This window comes from Corylus avellana, chromosome ca1 (genome assembly GCF_901000735.1).
Source record: "Corylus avellana chromosome ca1, CavTom2PMs-1.0".
Lineage (NCBI taxonomy): Eukaryota > Viridiplantae > Streptophyta > Magnoliopsida > Fagales > Betulaceae > Corylus > Corylus avellana.
This window is the reverse complement of record NC_081541.1, coordinates 48,336,385-48,351,438: the sequence shown is the minus strand read 5'-3', so window position 1 is coordinate 48,351,438 and position 15,054 is coordinate 48,336,385. Positions and strand designations below refer to the sequence as shown.

Below are 15,054 nucleotides of genomic sequence, written 5' to 3'. Positions count from 1 at the left end.
TAATAAAATGACAAAATTACTCTTATTAAAATAAAAACAGAAAATACAGAAATTTATTAAAAATAAAAACAATAAAAAAATAAATAAAAAGACAAAATAAAATAAAGTGGTGCCGGACCACCCCTGGGTACTGGGCATGGTCCGGCCACCCCCAAGCATTTTTTGGGGTGGCTCTAACACTTTTCGGGGGTGGCCGGCCACCCCCAACCTATTTCGGGGTGGCTCGGCCACCCCCATTAGAATCAGTGGTGGCCAATCTACGCTCTAGAGGTGGCTCGGCCACCCCAGGCACCTGTCGCCCATTGCCACTCCAGGGGTGGGCACGACCCCTGGCCACCCCTTCAATTTTATTTTTTAAAAAAAATTTAAATTAATTTAATTTAAATTTTATTTTAAAAAAAAATTAGTTTATAATTTTAAAAAAAATTAGTTTATAGTTTATAGTTTATAGTTTGACTGCTGCAAGAGGGACATTGAGATACATGGCTCCTGACTTGTTCTGTAAAAACATTGGAGGCGTTTCATACAAAGCTGATGTTTATAGTTTTGGAATGTTGTTAATGGAAATGGCCGGTAGAAGAAAGAACTTTAATGCATTTGCAGAACACTCAAGCCAAATGTACTTCCCTACTTGGGTTTATGACCAAGTGCACGACGGAAATGACATGGAAATTGAAGATGCCACAGAGGAAGAAAAGAAAATAGGCAAGAAGATAATCATTGATGCATTATGGTGTATTCGGACGAAGCCTAGTGTGATATAAAAATAAAAATCATTTAATTATTTTTAGGTTTTGAGGAATGTTTTTAGACGTTTGAATCGGGATATATAATCTTTTAAGATTATTGGGAATTAATCTAAATTTCCTTCTAGAGAGGTGAATTGAAATACATTTTCTTGTCCCAGGAAAAGTTGCCTTCCTTCTTTATGGTTGCTTTTGAATTCTCTGAAATTAACTTTTGGGATTAAAAATTTGATTGAGTTGTCGTTACGTTTGGATGTTGTTATATATGGTTGAAAAGTTAGACCATGTTTTAATTTTGTTATTATTATTCAAATGTATTTTTTGTTTTGATTGTGACCGTTTATAAAATTTGTATATAAAAGTGAATAACTATTTTATTTGGTTATAAATGAAAAAAAAAAAAATAGTATTAGAACATTTATATATTAAAAATAAAAAATAAAAAACCGCACTTGGTATATAATTTTCCTACCATGTCATTATTTTCTAAAAAATCATCTAACAAAGTCTTTAGTTCTTCTCTTTTTGAAGAATATCAATTGTTGTAAAAAGTCATTTAAAATATTAATATAAAATGAATGTGAATAGTAACATTATTCTTTTTTTCTTTTATCATTTTGTAGATAAGCAAATAGCTGACGACCTTAAAACCGAAAAAACAAAGAAATAAATAAGTACATGCCGCTTGCCAATTTACTAGATATCATTTTCTTAATAGCCAACAACTAAAATTGGGTTTGGGCCTGGCGTTGGGTTGGCGATTGTGGACGTCGAAATTCAAGCTGAACTAGAGAACTCACTAGCTTACTAGATTTGGCGTTTGGGTTGCCTTTGGATCTGAGGAGATAGGAATCTACACTTCTACTTAACTTTTTTTTTTTTTAATTGGAGATCGATAATATCACGAGGATTAGTATTCAATGCTAAAATAGTGAGAGAACGATAATTATTTAAAAAATGCAATTAGTCAAAAAGTGAAGTTTACTAAAATTACTTATAAAGTTGAGTTGTCTTACTATGTGGACTTAAACCATCTTCTTAATATGAGATTGAGGTGTTGCACGCACTTTATTTTGCATGACTTATATGATATTCTTTTTATAATAAACATTCTCTTGTATAATTTGTATTGATTATTTGGTTTTATAATTTTTGTTTTTTCTACCATCGAGTAAATTTATTAGCTTTCATTTTTTTTTTTAATTAATTTGAGTACATTTTATACAACTCATTTGTAAAAAATAAAATAAATTAAAAAAAAAAAAACTGGATAAAAATAAGAAATACAGTGGCAATTTACCCAAAATAAGTGGCATTTATGAAAACGTAAATATTTCTGTAAAATAATGGTGTTTTTTTTTAAAAAAAAAAAACAAAATTTAATAATAAAATTTTACATCTCTGGTAGATAAATGGATAAAAGATATAATTTTTTTTTTTTTTTTTTACCGAAAATGTAAAGAAAGATGTGACTAGGAATACAACACGTAAAGGAAAGACTATAGCAAGCAACTGGAAGACATTTAAGTTAAAGACACAATCTACTGAGTTCTTTTTGATTTTGTCTCTAGTTTACTAATTTTATGTTATTATTTTCTAAAAACATATAATTTTCCTACAATGTCATTATTTTTTAAGGGAGTGAAACGGTACTGCAGCAAATTTGATTGATATGAGAAAAAAAATAAGAATATTTTGTATAAAAAAGTAAAATAATTTGTTTCGTAGTGATTTTTTTATTTAAATAATAATAAAAAATGATTGATGCGATATAAAAAAATAAGCATGTTAGAATTGATTTTGAAAAAGAAAATTTTAGATTTTTAGATTCGATCAGGTTTAGCCCTTATCTAACAAAATCTAGTTGACTAGTTGACTAGAGGATGGCTCCTAAAGTGTGACATTTCTTGACGTTATTATGTATCTTTTTTTCTTAGCTGCTTCTTTTCTTTGTTTCTTAGTCCTCCTTTTTCTCTTATGGTATGGAAATTTCACATGATACAAAAGAGTCCAATCCTAAAACACGCTTTCTGCCTTTGAAATGTCAACAACTTATTAGTTGTATTGGTGTGACAAGTCTCATGACTTGTTAGTTGAAATCTCTTTTTCTTAGTGGATCATAAAGTACAAAGCGATATTTCTTTGGATGGTGTGAAAACTCCACAATCCAAAGAGTGATTGATGGGTTAAGTGAGTGAAGAAAAGTTTGGGGTGTCTTCCCATGCCATTAACGTGGTGTCCTTTGCTTGTGTGGCGTGAGTGGTCGGACATTAACCCACAAAAATCTATTTATCAACAGCGCCTTTAAATGGGTCTGACACTAATCATAATTCTGTCTGAAATTTCCAAAAATTTACCATTTCAGCATCCTATCTCACATGGAGACATTCTTGTTTGGCTTCCTGCAAATTGTCATGTTCTAGTGTTTATAATTCATCAAATGGTATAAATTATTATACTTTGTTGTTTCAATGGTCTCAAAAATGTTTGTTTATACTTTTTTGGAAGGCATTTTTTTTTAATGTGGTTTTTTTTTTTGGAAAATGTGATATAAAGTGATATTTCTTTGTATGGTATGAAAATTTCACGTGATACAAAAAGTCTAGTTAAAGTTTCATCTATCATTATAGTCATCAATATAGATTATCATGTAAGGATTCGTTCTATTGTAAGTGGCTAATTTTATTATAGATATTTTTGTATACAAAAAGATCATAGTAGAAAATGTGTGGATACTTCAGGAGGTAAAGTGTATTTTTTCTTAATTTTAAAGTTTACCCAATTTTAATTTTAATTTTAATGCTCCAATACTTCATTTAATGCCGATCGTCGAACGCCCTTAGTTTTAATATTCACTGCATCAGTTGGTTCATTAGTTTTAAACCAACGATTCATTAAGGCTTACCCAACTTTATTTGGTTCGTGGCTCATTATTGTGCAAATCAAACAATTCATAATAGTTAAAACGTGAAATCAGTTAATTTCAACTGTATTTAAAATCTCTTAAAACGAGAAATCAATCTACAATAATATTGCAGTTAAAGTAATTTGTTTAAAATTTATAAAAAAATAATATTTAATTAAAAATTAAAAAATATAGAAAGAGTTTGATATTTGGTACATTCTAAAGATGGGATCCGAATCCTTTCCAGTCTACAATGGACTAGAAAATATCCAATTTACGGTTATGATTTCTTTAAAGAAATCTTAGGAGCACAAATAAGACACGTGTCCTAATAATAAAAATAATAATAATTTAAGGATAAAAAAATAATAATAATTAAATAATTTAAAAAAAAAAAAATGGATAGGAGTTGGCTTGAGCCACCCCCAATTGCCAGCCAGGGGGATCGGCCACCCCCAACGACCAACCCATTATTTTTATTTTTTTCGTTTGGCCCTTGGGAGTGGTACGGTCACCCCCAAGGGCCATGGGGTGGCCAAAGACACTGACAATTGAAACAGGCAAAAAAGCAGCTAAAAGAACAAAATAGGAAAAAGAAAACAAATATAGCGCACACTTTTTTTATAATCCTCGAATTGGTTATACATTGACTAAAAGGTTAATAAGTTATAAGACTACAATATTAATGCAACTTATAAAGTTATTACATATGCCAAGTTCACATACAATTATTCTAATTCTGGAATGACCTCCAACTCAAGATTTAGACGTTTCGTAGGAATATTTGCATTAGTTTTTATGGAGCCTGCAGAGGCAAATGGATTAGGAGGCATAGTTAATTTATCTTCTTCTCCTTCCAACATTTGAACCACATTTTTCATGCAAGGACGATCCACTGGGTGCCATTGGATGCACCAGATTCCTACGATTGCAAGTTTCTTTGCAATTTTAGAATCTCCATCATCTTCAACATAGATTCGTATGTCTTCCTTTTGTTCTAAGAGATTGTAGATCCATTCTGGAAAGTAGACTTTGCTAGTGTTCTCAACTGTAACATCAACATTTTTCCTCCCTCCAACTATTTCAAGTAACAACATTCCAAAGCTATAAACATCTGCTTTTGAAGACACATTTCCAAAATTTCTAGAGAACACTTCAGGTGCAATGTAGCCTATAGTCCCTCTAGCTGTGGTCATGGAAACTGCACTTTGATCCTTCGAACACAATTTGGCAAGACCAAAATCAGAAATTTTTGGATTGAAGTCTTGGTCTAGCAAAACATTACCAGGTTTGATATCAAAATGGAGGATTCGTTGGTTGCACCCTTGGTGAAGATATTCAATTCCTTTTGCTACGCCAATAGCAATATCTTGCAACTTATCCCAATTAAGGATACGGTTCTTGGTGACTGTTGAAGATATGAACTTCTCTAGAGAATCATTTGGTAAGAACTCACAAACTAGAGCACGTCTAAATCCATCAGCGCAAAACCCAACCAAGCGAACCACGTTAACATGATGGATGGTACCCATTGTTCCTACTTCATTTATGAATTCTTCCCCATTTCCCATAGAAGAGTTAAGGATCTTCACTGCAACATAAATTTCATTGGAAAGCTTTCCTTTGAATACTGTTCCATATGCTCCTTCGCCTAACTTCTCATTAAATTGATTTGTAATCCTTTTAATATCGGCGTATGAGTATCTTGTAGGTCTGAAATTTATGTAATCCTCCAAAAACTTTTCAACCTTCGCTTGATGTTCTTTTTCTACTTTATCATAAGAATAAAAACAGTAGAGACCAAAGACACATGGCAGTAGAAATGACCCTAAGATGACACCTGCACCATAAACATTCATGTATCAATAACTTCCATGTCCACAAGAAGAAGAATTTCAAATACCCATCCAAAATAGATGACTCACCAACAATGGCTGACTTTGATAATGTACCTATCAAAGATTTAACACATTCAGCTTCTCATTAATATACATTTCAAAACATATATAAACGGACAACTAAGTTAATTGGAGAAAGGTTGATGAAATGAATTGGATAGATAGAATACCATGAGTACGTGTAGAAACAGAAATGCACTGATGAGTTTCTGATCCATTGCTATTACTCCTCACACATCTCTTGCCTTTGATCATTTCACAGTCTCTGCACGCTGGAGTGGACCACTTCAATTGGACAAATTTGTCATGATGCTGTATTATACCATCTGGAATTGATACAAGATTATACATCTTTGTACAAGATACGAGGGACGCCGTGATGTCAGTCGCAGGATAAACTTGGTAGGTATGGTCGCTAAGACAAGAGATCAGATCATATTGGTAATCCATATCTTCTGATCTCGAGGAACAATTGAATAAGGCATATTTATAAGGGTCTTCGACTTTGAATCGGAAAGGAGAGGAAGACAAATTGAGCCACCGAAGCTGGCTTGGAAAGCAATTATCTGGATCATACAATTGAATTACCTGAGATTTGTAGTCAATATGTTTGACAAAAAGCTTCACTGAAATGGGCAGCTCGAGAACCGTATGTTTTCCATCAATGCAGGAGAGAGTAAACCCAGGATACCCACAGTCATTTGGCTGGGTGTTAAGTTGGAAAGGAAATCGGATGGCTGGGCCATGGCCTCCACACCCTGATTCATTAGCGCACACATTTTGGCCTTCTCCAACGTCGACTATGTTGAAAGCCAGAAACAAGAGCAAGTATGAGATTACCATTTCTAAGCAAATATCTATCTCTGCTCTCAGCAATATTGCTTCTCAGCCTCTTAAATAGTTTGGATTTCTCCAGTGATTGCCTCTCACTGTGTTCAAGGAAATTTCGGGTGAACTTCTCAAGGACTTGGACGTCAATGGTTTATTTTAAGTCCATCCTACTCCTATTGTTACCGCAAATGCCCTCTTCTATCTTTTTAATTTATAAAATGCCTATTTTTCAATATATGACGTAGGTGCTTACGCCTTGTAAATGTACATTATTTATAAAAGGCTTTTAGCTGTGGTTTAATGTGGAAACCTCTCTCTCTCTCTCTCTCTCTCTTTCTCTGGCTCTCTCTCTCTAGATCTCTCTCCATGGCAAGAGGAAATATGAGACCCCCGGCCCTTATTGTTGTTGTTGTCCTACTACTTCATCAAAGTTGCAGTACTAGTGCTAAGCCTGATCATCACTGTCCTGCTTCTTCTTGCGGCAATATCCGTAACATAAGCTATCCGTTTCGATTAACCAGCGATCCAAAAAACTGTGGCGATCCAAGGCATATTCTTTCATGCGAGAACAACCAAACAGTGTTGCAGTTATACGGTGGAAGATACTACGTACGACTGATCGATTACTCCAACAACACAATCCGAGTTGTGGACCCAGGTGTTGTAAAGGATAATCACCCATTCATCCCTCGTTATCTTCTAGACTTCAATAATTTTAGTTCAATTGATCCATATTACTATCCTTATGACTCAAGAACGAAAGTGATATTCGTCAACTGTGAAAAGCCAATGAATTCTCGGTATCATTTTAACATTTCTGCTTGCGTTAAGGATGATGGAATGTATTCTGGATCCAAGAGGTATAGATATGCTGTATTCACGGAGAGTGCAGTGGATTTGGGGGACTTGTGCCAAGTAGAGCAAATATCTCTCCCATCATCGTCGTACTTGTATGGTGATCAAGACTTAAGAAATATTTCCTGTACAGAACTAGTATGGGATTTTGAGCTTTCCTGGCGTGAAAATGGTGCGTACATAAAACATTAAATTTATTTTTCTCTCTTTACTTAATTCTTGGATTTCTCACCCCATAAACGCTGACGTACGTTATTCTTTTCTTTGTCACCGCAGTTAATGAGAGACTGCTGAAGATATACAAAAGTAAGATTTCTATCTCAACGACTAAAGGATATAGATACAAAAGTAAGGTTTAAGTTACCTTTTTTATTTATTTATTAATTATTGATTTTTTCTTTTCATCTTGTAGCTATTCTGGGAATACTCGGACAACCAACGTGGTCAAGTAAGTGATATTATCTCTCTCTTTTGATTTTGATTTCTTTCTTCTTCTTTTTTTCTTTTTTCCTTTTGTTATAAACGGATTATTCATTGCGCGCAATGTGATATTATTACTATGTTTACATAAAATAAAAATAAAAAAGACAAATACTATACTTTCAAATTTAGAAGAAATACTGAGTTTTAATTTTGTTTCCCAACACTGATACATGTTATTCTTTTCTTTGTCAAAACAGTACGATCTCGAGGACAAATATTTTCTTCCAAATGTAAGGCTTCAATCTCAAAAAGTTATTTGCAAGCAGATACATAGTATTTAATGACACAATTACATAGAAATATTTGATCGATTATCCATTTTGTGCTTGGGGATAAAAATGGCTGGTCTCAAACTTTTAGGTTTTATTTAGATTAATTATGAAATAATGAGGAAAATGAAAAATAGCTTAAGTTTCTTTCCTTGACTTCTTTGACTCGAGACGTAGGCGAGTTTGGCATAAAAAAGGACGTACGTGTTTGATAGGTTTAGTGTTGGGTTTTGCATTTTTTTTTTTAAAAAAATTTATATATATAATTTATTTGGGAATGATATTTTTGGTTGTTTAGGAGAACATTGATTTTTTTTTTTTTTTTTTTAAGTTGACTCGATTTATAATTTGAGAGGAATCATTAACAATGAAGTACGTAATAGTTTCATGAGTGTATATGTACGTACTTTTTCCAATTCTAAGCTACCTAAAGTCTAGAGGTGTATAGAGTTATTTATGTTTATTGTTGAGCATGCATTGCCCAAGCCGAAAGGTGTTTATGCAATTTTATTAGGTCATAGACTTTTAAAATTATTCAAGTTACCTTTTCGATTAATTAATGATTTTTTTTTTCCATGTTGTAGATATTGAGTGGATAAGAAGCCTACTACGTCACATTGAATCCGGTAAGAACGTATTTATCTCTTTTGATTTTGATTATTTTTTTTTTCCTTCCCTTGCAATGTGATGTTATTGCTGAAGTTTGCATTATAAAAAAAAAAAAAAAAGACAACAAATACTCTATTTTCAACTTTAAAATAAATGTTAAGTTTTAATTCCGTGTTTCCAAACACTGATGCACGTTTCATGAGTGCATATGTACTTTTTCCAGAGTTATTTATATTTATTGTTTAGCATGGCCCAAGCCGAAAGTTGTTTATACAATTTTGGATAAAGTCCACATACTCCCCTCAAACTACCACCCTCCCAATTGACAATGTCTCCCCCAAACTTTCAATTGTGACAATGTCCCCTCCAAACTACCACAACATTGTCAATGGCTCCCCCAAGACTAGCAATAAGACAAAAATGTCCATATAGATTTCTCAATAAGACAAAAATACCCCTATAAATTCAAAAAAAAAATTTTGATTTTTTTTAAAAACGAAAAATTTTAATTTAAAAATAATATTTAAAAAATTTTTTTTTTAAACAAAAATTTTTAATGTTTTTTTAAAACGGAAATTTTTATTTTTTAAAAAAAAAACTCTCTTTTTTTATTTAGTTTTAAAAAACAAAAAATTTCATTTTATTAAACGAAAATTTTATTTTTTTTAAACGTATATTTGTATTTAAATAAAATTATAAAACAAAAATTAAAAAAAAAAAAAACTAAAATTTTCAATTTTTATAAAAAAAAAAATCGAATTTTTTAAATTTTTTCTTATAAAATTGATTTAAAAAAAAAATTGACCAATGTTTGATTTTTTTTTTTTTTGTTAGTTTTAGGGTTTTTCTAGAAGTTTTAGTTTTTTAGTTTTTAATTTTACTAAGGGTAATTTCGTCATTAGGGGGAACATTGACAATTTTTGGTAGTTTGGGGGGACATTGTCACAATTGAAAGTTTGGAGGGGACATTGTCAATTGAGTGGTAGTTTGAGGGGGTTATGTGGACTTTTCCCTACAATTTTATTAGGTCATAGACTTTTAAAATTATTCAAGTTACCTTTTCGATTAATTAATGATTTTTTTCTTTTTTATAATGTGATATTATTACTATGTTTACATAAAATAAAAATAAAAAAGACAAATACTATACTTTCAAATTTAAAAGAAATACTAAGTTTTAATTTTGTTTCTAAACACTGATATATATATGTTATTCTTTTCTTTGTCAAAACAGTACCATTTGACTTATTACAAGGACGAATATCTTATAACGGAGGTGAGTCTTCAATCTCAAAAAGTTATTCGCAAGATACATAGTATTTAATGACACAATTACATAGAAATATTTGATCGATTATCCATTTTGTGCTTGGGGATCAAAATGGATGGTCTCAAACTTTTAGGTTTTATTTAGATTAATTATGAAATAATGAGGAAAATGAAAAATAGCTTAATTAAGTTGCCTCTCCATGCCAATGTTTGCTTGATAAGAGAGCTAAAGAGGGTTAGATCAGTATGTTTGAGATTCCATTAAGGAGCTTAAAATTTGGTTTTAGTATATAAAAAATTGTGCCAAGCAAAAATTGGTAAAAAAACTTAAGAAGCATTTCTTTGACTTTTTTGCTTTTTTTAATTTTTTTTATAGATAAAAGTTTTATTTTCCAATGCAATCCTGAATACACTGTTAGTATGGATAGCTTGTTTACAAGCCTCGATAAGTAAATAATGCATCCACTGATACATATTTAATTAGCTCAAGGTCGTTGAGAAGTATATATAGAATCGAGCTCAATCTAATTGAAAGCCTGGACACATAAATGCTGGAAGGGGGTTTATTGTGTTGCTTTTATTTCTTCTTAAGCATGGCCCTAGGTGAGATTTTTTTATGCAATTTCATTAATTAATTAAATTTTCTTTTCATAATTTTTGCAGTTATTACAATTTGGTTTCTACTGTTTATGACCATCAACTGGGGTAAGAACCTTCTCTCCTTCGATCTTTTTTAATTTTTGTTTTCCTTTTTCGCATATCATTCTTTAGGATGTAAAGCATGAATTTGCCAAAATGAAAAAATAAATTACTACCCATAAAAGATAACAAGTATTGTACTTAATTACTAGGCTTTAAAAGGCAATTAGGTGAGCTTTAACTATACAAAATAATAATAATAATAATAATAATAATAATAATAATAATAAAGATTTACAGCAATGCAACATGTGTTGGCTTACAATCCATTTTGGTGATGTTCTTCCATAGGAGTGCTCCATGCAGCAGCAAAAATGATACTGGGGACTCCATTTGTGATTGCATTCTTGATATATAAATGGAAGAGGAGGCATTTATCAATGTATGATGTTGTTGAAGAATTTCTACAAAGTCACAATAACCTCGTGCCAATAAGGTACTCTTATTCCGAAATTAGAAAGATTACCAAAAATTTCAAGGATAAATTGGGCGAAGGAGGCTATGGCACTGTATTTAAAGGTACGCTTCGAAGTGGTCGCCATGTGGCTATAAAGATGTTAAGTAAGTCCAAAGCTAATGGAGAAGATTTTATAAGCGAAGTTGCAACCATTGGAAGGATTCACCATGTTAATGTAGTGCAACTCATTGGTTTTTGTGTTAAAAGATCAAAACGGGCTCTAGTATATGAGTTAATGCCTAATGGTTCCCTGAATAAATTTATATTTTTGTCAGAAGAATGCACACTCCTAAGCTATAATCAAATGTATGATATAGCTTTAGGAGTGGCTCGTGGGATTGAATATTTACATCAAGGATGTGACATGCAGATTTTACATTTTGATATCAAGCCTCACAACATTCTTCTTGATGAGAATTTTACTCCCAAGGTTTCTGACTTTGGACTAGCAAAATTGTATCCAGTAAATAAAAACATTGTTTCTTTGACTGCTGCAAGAGGGACATTAGGATACATGGCTCCTGAGTTGTTCTACAAAAACATTGGAGGAGTTTCATACAAAGCTGATGTTTATAGTTTTGGAATGTTATTGATGGAAATGGCTGGTAGAAGAAAGAACTTAAATGCATTTGCAGAACACTCAAGCCAAATATACTTCCCTACTTGGGTCTATGACCAATTGCACGACGGAAATGACATTGAAATGGAAAATGCCACAGAGGAGGAAAAGAAAATAAGCAAGAAGATGATCATTGTTGCATTATGGTGTATACAAATGAAGCCTAGTGATCGCCCTTCAATGAACAAAGTTGTGCACATGCTTGAAGGAGAAGTTGAATGCTTACAAATGCCTTCCAAGCCTTTCCTATCATCACTAGAGAGTACCATGACAAATGGTGGTGAGAATTTGAATGAATCAAATGAATCAAGTCAATCATCTCAATTTTAAATGCAAATTAAAATTTCTGTGTAACAAATAAGAGTTTTTTTTTTTTTTTTTAAGATATATCTCCTTATTACATAATGTTTTCATGTTCGATTCTATTTTCTCATAATTGACCAATAAAATTGGTTTTTAAGTTTGAGAAGTTATGTTGCTATTCTTCATTCTCCACTAGTAATATGTTGCTTTGTGAATATCACATATTGGATGGGACTAGTCCTTGTCATTTGTAGATAATATTGTTGACATTCATGAACTCTTATTCTTGAATATGGAAGCCAACAAACTATTTGAGCAGTTGTTTCTTTGAAAGATTTGAAGGCATGGAATGTTAAAACAATGGTTAAATATTTAAATTTACCCTAGAGAGTTTTGGGTTTGATGTAAGTGTCAGGTGTGCATTGATTCAAGGAAAGTGCTTGATCAAATGGTAGACTATAATGTCATGTCTTGACAACAATAATTGTCATAGTATATTTGCAAAATGAAGGGCGTGGTAAGACGTGGGAGCTTCATGACTTTGACATTTTACAATATTCTGTGTGTGGTCCATTTATAAAGGCACTTGGAACCTATTGGAATGGCCTAGTTTATTTTGTATTTGATGTTTTAGCCATTGGGCATAAGCTATATGGTTTCTGGTCAAAAAATAAAATGTGCTAACCCTTGGATTTTTCAACTCATACTTGTATTTAATGTGTCGATGTGGGGGTTGGCATCAAATGATTCATTTGCAACCTTTTTACGATTTCCACATGAACATCCTCTAACATTTCGAGTTGGCGATTGTATGTACCTCCAAAAACTTTTTAAAAGTGTGCGGTTTAGGTCATTTCCATTTTTTAAAAGTTACAACTAGCTCACTTGATTTTTCTTTAAAAAAATTTCTGTAATACAACTAGTCACATCGGATAAGGGAATGAGGGGGTAACTATTGAAAATTGGGCCGACAAACCCACACGACCCACAAAGCCTGCATACAAAAGCCCGAAACCGATCTCTTGGCCTAGTCCTATCGTACCAAAGTAGTAGGAGATCCACTCCTATGCCAATAAAGTGTGCTCCTAGGATAATGACCATGCTTAAATCCACTACATGGAATATACTTTTAACTTATGAAATAATGGGTGCATAAGCCTAAGCGATCATGGGAGGTACTCACACGGAAAAGCTAGAACATGATACGAAGATAGTTACTTCGGAACCACTATAAAAGCTAAGTCCAAGCAAGGTAAAATAGACTTTAGGCTCCTAACTCAAAACTTTTGCTCAAATCAATTCTATTTCATGTCTCAAACATTACTAACTTAAGCATAAGAGTAATCCACTGCCAACACCCTCGACAGGTTTTCCTCTTTTGCAAGTCCAACTTAATCGAGTATTTGGCACAAGAAAATTGTTCTAACAAAAATGATTCACATGGTAGTAGAATTAATTTTCCAATATACATATGGCATTTTTTTCAAAGATCGATGCATCACCAAGTTTTGAAAACTTGATTCTCCTCAAAGTCTGCATGTTTCAAAGGAAAATACTCATAAGGAATCAGTACTACCAAGAAAGACTTGAAATAAAAAAGCGTCATTTTTATCATAATTAAGTATCTAAATCATAAATAACTCATGTACAATGCCATGCACGCATACATTAATTCTCAAAGCACGACTAATTAAGTTTACAAGATGTCGAAATCATGGTCTTCTTTTCCATAGAGATAGCAAAATAGAGATATAGGAATAGTAATAACAGCAACCAGTGAATAAAATTGATGCCTTTAACCTCTGCCAAATGAAGTTGCAATTTTATGACACTGAAGCTTCACTGAAAATTCCATTGCTTTTTTACTTATTGCAGTATATAGGAGGAGATGTAGAAGTGTAAGGCCAAGAACATTAATCCAGTCATAAATGTAGATCCAAAACTCGTTCAGTCATGAGACCAATGCCACTCAGATGTCCAAGTCAATATCTTTGAGCTTGAGGGGAGAAATGGAGAGAGATACAGGGAGATCCTCATATGGGGAGAAGTCTAGTGTGTGTTTTGGGCATACCTTGTTATGGAGAGAAATGAGACATTTAAGGAGCTTTTCTTGGGCTCCTCTCGGGCCTTAGTTGGAGTTGGCCTTATTTTCGGTTGTTTTAGGCCTTAGTGGAAGTGGCCTTGTGATAATTACTTAAATGTGCACAATTTTTTTTTATTAAATTAAGCATTATCATCTTTATTTTGTACTAATCTTGCCTTTTACAATTGATTTTGCTAATATTGCTTAATTATTGATCTTGAGCTTAAATGATAGATTAATACAAGGAATAGTGTTGCCAAGTTAAGAACAAAAGCATTCTTCCGCAAAGCCTAATTAGTATTAGTCACATTGGTTCCCAGTAATGTCCTAGTGGAGTTGGACTAAGCTGTGGCTCTGCAAGTCTTAAGAGTGCGTCAGTGGTTTCCACTGTCTAGATCCCTCATGAATAGTGCACAACGAGTAAATTCTACTATGATCACGCCTAGGTTAGATAGTTATAGTTGGTCTTCCCGACCTAGCCTTCAATGCAGAAAAGTAAAGAAGAAACAAGAGCTGCAGAGAAACAAAACTAGAGTTCACCCCTCGACTGTCTGGGACCCGTTCGACTGTTCTCGCCAACGCCTCGTCCTTGGACCCTTAATCAGTGAAAAAAGTGATTCAAACGAACTGGGTGCTTTGCAATTGTTCCACACGGTCCTTTCGCCGATCTGATCGAGTTTGAGGTGATTCTCCCCAAATTAGTGCATACCTATATAATTTCAACTCTGAAAGTGAATATCTTTTTGCTTTTTCCCTTCAGGCTGTAACAGCTGTAAAAGAGCTGTCATGGATATTTTATCATGGGATGGAACCCTCTCATCAGATGATTTTCGTCTTGCTGCTTGTGCTTTTATGGAGAAATGGAAAAGCGTTATGTCAGCTTTCCCTCCGTGGTCATGGGTCCCTTGTCCAAAACAACCTTGGGGTGCTTCAGCTTCTCATGATGTTAGTGTTGTCAACCGTTTTCTTAGTCTCCCTCTGTTACAATCAGTTCGTTTTCAATACTTGATGTTATTTTACTTTTCTCT

The 15,054-nt window shown here is 32.9% G+C and overlaps 3 protein-coding genes and 1 long non-coding RNA gene across 4 annotated transcripts; 3 read left to right on the top strand and 1 right to left on the bottom strand.

Annotated features, from left to right (window-relative positions):
• Positions 1–4,243: 4,243 nt before the first annotated feature.
• LOC132181768 (rust resistance kinase Lr10-like) lies at positions 4,244–6,546 on the bottom strand. Its single transcript, XM_059595004.1, has 2 exons — positions 5,720–6,546; positions 4,244–5,491 (listed from the first exon to the last, which is right to left on the bottom strand). The coding sequence occupies exons 1-2, from the start codon at positions 6,390–6,392 to the stop codon at positions 4,380–4,382; spliced, it is 1,785 nt and encodes a 594-aa protein (XP_059450987.1). The 5' UTR covers positions 6,393–6,546; the 3' UTR covers positions 4,244–4,379.
• A 215-nt stretch (positions 6,547–6,761) lies between these two features.
• Positions 6,762–7,427, top strand: LOC132173993 (uncharacterized). The gene has a single exon (XM_059585714.1). It carries the CDS (start codon positions 6,762–6,764, stop codon positions 7,425–7,427), a length of 666 nt encoding a protein of 221 aa, XP_059441697.1.
• An 83-nt stretch (positions 7,428–7,510) lies between these two features.
• On the top strand, positions 7,511–8,613 carry LOC132181776 (uncharacterized). The gene is made up of 3 exons (XR_009440274.1): positions 7,511–7,541; positions 7,648–7,683; positions 8,572–8,613. It is a non-coding gene; the product is annotated as an uncharacterized LOC132181776 (long non-coding RNA).
• A 1,246-nt stretch (positions 8,614–9,859) lies between these two features.
• LOC132181762 (rust resistance kinase Lr10-like) lies at positions 9,860–12,113 on the top strand. Its single transcript, XM_059595000.1, has 2 exons — positions 9,860–10,570; positions 10,856–12,113. Exons 1-2 carry the CDS (start codon positions 10,555–10,557, stop codon positions 11,968–11,970), a joined length of 1,131 nt encoding a protein of 376 aa, XP_059450983.1. The 5' UTR covers positions 9,860–10,554; the 3' UTR covers positions 11,971–12,113.
• Positions 12,114–15,054: the final 2,941 nt, after the last annotated feature.

Bases quoted from the DNA above. Each gene is read 5' to 3' on its own strand.
- LOC132181768 (XM_059595004.1), bottom strand. From the start codon at position 6,392: ATGGTAATCTCATACTTGCTCTTGTTTCTGGCTTTCAACATAGTCGAC. The intron at 5,492-5,719 runs GTATTCTATCTA...TTTATGGTGCAG, and splicing joins TGTTTCTACACGTACTCATG to GTGTCATCTTAGGGTCATTT.
- LOC132173993 (XM_059585714.1), top strand. From the start codon at position 6,762: ATGAGACCCCCGGCCCTTATTGTTGTTGTTGTCCTACTACTTCATCAA.